We start from the raw sequence: 7,072 nt of genomic DNA on the forward strand, positions 1-7,072 counted from the left end.
TAATAACCCTATTGAAATTGGAAAACCATGCAATCGAGTTGGTTTTATGAATTTTTCTCTCTTTTAAAGTATCAACTTTTGTTAACGACTACATTTTCAATTAAAAAAGAAACTAGCAACAAAGAATTTACAAAGTAATGGCAACCATCGGATTTTTAATCCAGTTGTTCTAACTTATAGACATTTTAGGGTTTCTAAATACTAATTAGATGAAAGAACAACATTTTCAAAGATCATATCTTTACAAAACTTTTTGTTCCCAAAAACAATAGCATTTTGGTAATTTCAGAGAACCCAAGTGTAGTCATGCAAATTGATTAGCTATTGGAATTTTGCATATTAGTCTACACATACTTGGGAGGTTGAGGAAGACAGAAACGTATTCGTAGACTCTACATATACTTATAGAAGTACAAAACTTTTCATTCATACATAAAATCACCATGGATCATAATTATACAACATAATGCTAAACATGAAACATGTAAATAATAAATAAAGTTCTAGTCCTCTTCTACATTACCAACTTGAGTCTATTAAGTATTAATTAATTGCCCAAACAAACTCCAAAGTAAGTAGAGATTTAAGGACATTTTCTCTGAATGTAAGAAGATCCATGCTCTTCATACCTGTGTTGTCAAAAGTCAAAACATATACAATAGTTTTACAACAATTTTAAACCCAAAACAAAAAGGTTCAATATTGAACTTACTCAGATTTAGAAAACCACATTTGTTGAAAAGACCCAAGAGATGCTAATATGCTCCCCCCTATCCAAACACTGTCAAAACCACAAAAGTAGAGTACAATCACACACACACACACACACTAATGGATAATAAGTGAGTGAAAAAGTAAAGTAAATATGACATGTTAATGTTGTTACCTGAACCTTCTTTCAGTTGAGTTGCCACTAGCCAATACTTTAACTCTAGCAGCTTGAGGAGATTCCTACAAGTCAAGTTTTACTAATTACAACATTTTCTACAATAAACTGTAACTAAATCTCATAAAAACATTCGAAAAATTGCAAATTTTTTTGTCCCATTGAGTGCAAAAGACATAAACACCCATGAGAATATAAAGTGAACCTCCAACAAGTCTTTCTCAAGGCGTTCTTTCAGTTGTTGCATTGAGGCTGTGCCACCAGCAAGCTGCCATGTACAAAACAAGTCAATATTACTCTCTCTAATCTCTATGTATAGAAAAGATTAAAATAATCCCTCAAATAAAGTATTTAAAATCTTACCAGGATACTACTGAACAATTCTCTTCGAATGTCAACATCACACTTATTTATGCTCTCTATAACCTGTATTATACAACACATTCACATACCTTGAATAAACAATATAAACAAACAAAATAAATGGGCTATTAAATACCAATCTACTTTCTTTATTTGTGTAAAAATGTTTTGAGATGATTTACCATTTGTGGCAAGCCCCGAGCAGAAGAAGCAATATCTACAGAACCTTCCATTCCAGGTATAGTCTGTGAGATCAAAAAAAAGTTGCATAATCAAAATAATAATAATAATAATTATTATAATAGAATATAATAGAAACAATAAAACAATACCTTGATCAGAGACGGATTAAACAGAACATCAGGAGTCTTAAATCTGTCAGAACCGATCTCTATGGTCCTGTTAATCAAGATAAATTAAAAAATAATAAAACTAGACACCAAAAAATACATCACTTTATGACTTGTGATTGCAATTTGAAAACAAGGAAATAATAAAATTCCAAAGCAAAAAATAATCGAAATGAACTTACTGTCCATCAGGAAGTTCATATGCAGTCATGGGAATGTTGGAATATGAAGTGTCTGAAATCAGAAATAAAAAATTTTTAAAAAAAAATCAAGACAACAAATTTGGTAATAAACTGATATATCAAAAAAAAAAAAAAAAAAAAAAAAGGACACAAACCATCATATGGAGTATCAGGGGCACGACACACACATTCCTTTATATCACTGGCAATAACCCTCTGTAACAGTAATAATTATCATCATAACAGCAACGATAATAATAATAATAATAATATTTATGATTATAACAATTTTGAAAAGGAATTTCCAATCCAAATAATAACAAACCTGGCAATAAAGTCTATAGCTTTCGGTTGTGTTAGGGAAATCAAGATCCACAGTCTGTAAACATCAAAGCCATCAATGCGTAATTTATAGAAAATTGCCACATGATTATATGAAATTTATAGTGAGGAACATATTTTAATTAGTTCATACGCTATATTGTGTGCAGAAAAAGTTGACCAGATGTTTCAAAAGGAGTAATCCACACAGTTTGTTTAATTTTAATATATTTAGTAGGGCAAATTGCAGAAAAGCACAACGTATTTTCAAACATTCTATGTGGTGATTAAAACATTTTACTTTTTGACTGTTTTGAAAACATTTTTTCAGGTTATCTGGTTTTATAATCATGCCATAATACCAAAAAGAACAACAAACTTTCATCAGTTTATTGATTTAGCCACTGATATATTATGTTTTATTGATTTAGCCACCAAACTATTATTATACTAATCATAAAAACTGATTAGAATTCAGTGGCTAAATTGATAAAATGTCAAAAGTATGTTCTGTTTTTATGTATTTTGCCCTTTTTAAAACCAAGTAACCGATAAAAATGGTTTTCTTAAAAGATCAAAAATAAGTATGATGGCTTAATTAGTAAAAAAAAAATGAATGTGGTAAAAAAAGATTCAAAAAAAAGGCTAAAGCTAACCTGAAACTCTCCTGGACGAACTTCCTTCCTTTTAAAAGAGTATCGAGGCCTTATCTGAATTTTAAATAAGCAAAAAGCCAAAAACATATAATTATACAGCTTGACACCTTGATTATTCACAGAGTGTAAATTCAATCAGTAGTAAATATAAAATATCAACTTACTTTAACTCCTTTGCTTTCCAAGCTTTTCATTAGGCAATCAGTAAGAAGTTCTCCTCCAATTGGAGATGCTGAAACAGCCTATTCCAAAATTCAAACATACAAATTACTTAGGGACCAAAAACAAAAATATAACAGGGTCTTTAAATACTATTCATCGGTTTAATGGAAAAAACAAGAAGGGCAAAATAGGTAAAGGGTTGGTGTCTTAATACATTAAACCAAGAAACAACCATGTATGGATGTCTGGATTAAATGGTTAACCCATTAAGCTCATTAAGTCAAAAATAAACATCCACTTAGAGCCATTTGTAAAATGGATCATTGCATACCTTCTGTAGAACATAGCCATCGTGTACAGGGGCAACAATAGTTGATCCTCCACCACTGAAGAATTTATTATTAACCAATTTAAGTATCAGCTCCCATACAAGTAATAGTAACAATAGAAAAATCAAGAAACTCTAGATCTAAAATAGAAACTAAGGTTTAAATGCAAAAAAATGGAAACATCTTTACATAATGCTAACTTCATCATGTAAATTTTCCCACATCAAAAAGCATGAATAAGAAAGAAATTTGAAGAGAAAAAATTATATATATGCTTTCATACCTATCAACAACCAATGAGGTAGCACGCCCTGAAGCAAAAGATGTGAGAACCTAGAAGTAAAATAGGTAATCAAGATTAGATGATATGATCAATATGAAACAAGATGAACTCAATGATTTTCAGTTTTCCTTCAAGATTGATTTGTTAGAAAAGAGGGAGGAGAGAGGATACAGCGTTTTTTGCTAGAAACAATGCAGGAGCTTGGTATTTTTCAAACATAAGCTCTGCAGCCCTGTCATATTTAATGTAACAGATGTTTTATAGTAGCATTATCCAGAAGTAAAGAGAAAATATTTCAAACAATACGTATAAAAGCAACAATGGCAATACTATAACTGCTTACTTTTCTCTCTGCTGTTGAGTGTTAGAAGAAGGTTCTGCAAGTAGCATTGGGTGCTCTTTAGGATCAACCAACAGGCATTCCCTACAAAAACAATGACAATAAATCAAGCTATGTAAAAAGAAATGAGCAATTTCCATAATAGATTGATGATTACCTAAAGGCGTGATCCCAAATGCTTTCTACAATATCCCAATCAGCAACAATTCCATCTTTTATTGATGGTAGCACCTGGTGAAATAGCATGGAACTACAAACTTACAAAGTATAATTTATTGAAGTATGTCAAGTAGTATCTTGTTTTTTATAAAACACTGACCTCCATATGATCACGGCGATATCCCATTGCACTAGACCCTACATATAACTTACGTTTTCCTTTGGATTTAGGCTCACTATTCTTCTCTGAGTTATCATTCTCATCAACTTCCATTTGATCAATTGAGCCAATGACCTTCATATGTAATCAATCAAATTAACATATAAGCATTGAGAAATAACCATACTTCAACACCCCTATACAAGTTCTAGAAGAACACTCAACTGCCTAGCTCCACATAACACTTTTAGAACATTGTTAAGATTATTCTATTAGTATTTATAATATAGAAAACATGGAAAGTAAGAACTTTGTGTAAAAACAAAATGTGGTGCTATTGTTTGTGAAAAACATTTTCTTGTCCCCTTAGCATTCACTATGTGATTAATATGTACCAACCAAAGAAAACTTTTTATTCATGTAGTGACTAGTAGGTCTGGGGTGAACATACTTGGAATAAATCTAAATGTCAAAAATAATCCGCTTCATAGACTGAATCAAATTCAATAGTGAGATATAAATCACAAATGATACACTTCTGACAACTTGTTATTTGTTTTGTTAGGGCTTCTAATTCGTACAAAATCAAGTCAACTTTGAAAGGATGTGAAGGGAAGTCTTTTACAAAGTCTTTCCCTTGCATTATGGATAACACCTATGATTTAGAATATTTTTTCCAGAAGGATCACCCAAATATTCCTTGAACATCAATCACGGGAGACTTCAGTGTTACAGCTTACAATTAGCCTTCAAGAGAATGGGGAGCATTTGGTTGTTTGGACCAAAATATAGAATCTTTTAAAAACTAAATGACAAATCTCGGCCATAAACATATTACGCGGTGTGGAATAATGAGGAGTATCCAAACCCGACAAAATCCTGGAGGATTCTCGTTGGTTCTCCTCAAAGACACGATTGAATTGTGTCTTCTTTCACAGGTTATACAGGTCAACAGTCGTAAAATGTTATCTTTCTTTCTCTTCGTAAGAAAAGGTAACTCCTTAGCCACAAAACAAGCATGTTTACAGAGAAAATTCAAGCATACATTACACTAGAGAAGAACGAGAGTGGGTTTTAAGTGCTTACAGAAGGAAAAACAGCCTTAGGAGCATCTTCACCAGCGTAACCAGCTTTACATGTATGCGAACCCAAGTCTACAACTATCGCGGATACTTCGTCTAAAAGAAACCAGCATTTGCAGAATGTGCAGAATTAGGGTTTACTGGTGTACATATACATCTGCTTTAGTTGAGATAACAAAATTGGAGTGGAGAAGTACTTACCTCCCCCATACATGGCTTCACGTAGGGTTTTGCTTCTTCGATTTCGGAGAGTGTCACAGAGCGGGCGATTGCGTTGGGGTTCCTCTTTGAATGTTGCTACCAAACAAGCGAAAATCTAGTGAGCAGTGGAATACCAAGTACACGCGCCAAGATTTTGGGCCTTTTTCTCTTATGGGCCGTTTGTATCTAGTTGGTATCACTTTGGTTTTTTAAGAATTATGGATCAGTTTTTTCATATGGGCCATTTTATATGATAAAATTAAAATTCTAGTCATTTATAAAACCTTTTGTATCAAATTAGTTAATAAATAATATGGATAATGTTATTGTTTTTTTTTTTTGAAACGGCAATATATATTAAATTACTCATAAGTTGTTCCACCTATGTCCATAGTGTGACTTGCCCAAAGATATTTAGTGTTGTCATCCCTTCTTGAGGTTAATGGTTCAAGTCACGCTATGGACATAGGTGGATAATGTTATTGTTGGGTAACAAAGTTATATTAATTGGTTTAAAAGGTCTTTAAAATAACTTTTCTTGGTTTTTGATGGAACAGTATGTATATTTGTATGCTTTTTTGGTCGATACTCAGTTTCTATAGACGAGGTGACTTTATTTTTTGGGTTAATGTCAATATAACCCAACCACCGTTTTCCTTTGGAATTACTTGTGGATTGTTGTTGTTTTTGGTAGAGGTTTTAAGTATTTTGATCGAGAAGAAAATGGCTCCTGGAGATCTGATTATTAGTTTGTTTATATCAAGTGCAGTTAATTCCAATAGATTTACAACAATCGTTGTTAATAAACCTTGTGCATAGTTCCTGCTTAAAAAATGTAGGATTCAAGGGATGTAGAACCTACCTCGGATTCAAAATCACCATCGATTTCCAAGTTTTCAGGCATGCTTGAAAGTCTTCAAGAACACATTCCTAGTAATAAACATGTATTTATTCCACCACCACCATTGATTTCTGAGTGAAAACAAAATCAACCCAACAAAAGTATTCAATGTAACGCCCGTGTTTCTAGGCTAAGCATTAATGATGATGTAATAGTCTAGGTTAACCTTTGTAACTCGTTTTGAAATAATAAGAATGTATTATTTGAGTATTATGTGTTTTATGCTTAATTGTGTGACTTAAATGAATGAAGGATAAAAATAAGCGTTAAAATAAAATATTAGATAAACCTAATATCCATGAAGGAATTTGTAGTGGTCGTGACAAGGATTCCGGATATATAATGAATGCCAAAATCCGAGTTATAACGAAGAAGTTATGACCTGTCGAAGTTTCGCGACAGAACCGGTACGACACTGCATGACGTAAATAGTGAATTTACGATAGAGCAATATTAGCCTTAGTGAACTAAATGAAAGTAGTAGAATACGTTAAACCGAGAGCGTGCATAAAAAGAACGTCTAAATCTGACTTCATATGAGGAAGTTATGATGTTTCGAAGTTTCGACTTAACAGTATGCAGCCCAAAGTTCGATTATGAGATCGAGTGATTTCTAGCCAAAAAAATCTAAACGAGAATCGAAGATCTCGTCGATAGTAGTCCAACGGTAAAAATACAGACGGAAATGGACGTCATA

At 32.4% G+C, this 7,072-nt stretch overlaps 1 protein-coding gene across 1 annotated transcript; it reads right to left on the bottom strand.

The window, feature by feature from the left end:
• Positions 1-399: 399 nt before the first annotated feature.
• On the bottom strand, positions 400-5,611 carry ARP4 (actin-related protein 4). Its single transcript, XM_079017319.1, has 20 exons — positions 5,475-5,611; positions 5,278-5,369; positions 4,192-4,326; positions 4,030-4,103; positions 3,876-3,956; positions 3,704-3,764; positions 3,533-3,582; positions 3,252-3,306; positions 2,923-3,000; positions 2,759-2,812; positions 2,107-2,160; positions 1,937-1,997; positions 1,782-1,833; positions 1,582-1,648; positions 1,432-1,494; positions 1,250-1,312; positions 1,092-1,154; positions 887-951; positions 713-781; positions 400-629 (listed from the first exon to the last, which is right to left on the bottom strand). Exons 1-20 carry the CDS (start codon positions 5,485-5,487, stop codon positions 584-586), a joined length of 1,296 nt encoding a protein of 431 aa, XP_078873445.1. The 5' UTR covers positions 5,488-5,611; the 3' UTR covers positions 400-583.
• Positions 5,612-7,072: the final 1,461 nt, after the last annotated feature.

Source organism: Lactuca serriola, chromosome 8 (assembly GCF_051521515.1).
Source record: "Lactuca serriola cultivar US96UC23 chromosome 8, Lser_US96UC23_V15, whole genome shotgun sequence".
NCBI classification, from domain to species: Eukaryota; Viridiplantae; Streptophyta; class Magnoliopsida; order Asterales; family Asteraceae; genus Lactuca; species Lactuca serriola.

Coding starts and splice junctions, on each gene's coding strand:
- ARP4 (XM_079017319.1), bottom strand. Junction 3,765..3,875: donor ACTCAACAGCAGAGAGAAAA/GTAAGCAGTTAT, acceptor TAAATATGACAG/GGCTGCAGAGCTTATGTTTG. Junction 1,834..1,936: donor CCCTGATACTCCATATGATG/GTTTGTGTCCTT, acceptor TTCTGATTTCAG/ACACTTCATATTCCAACATT.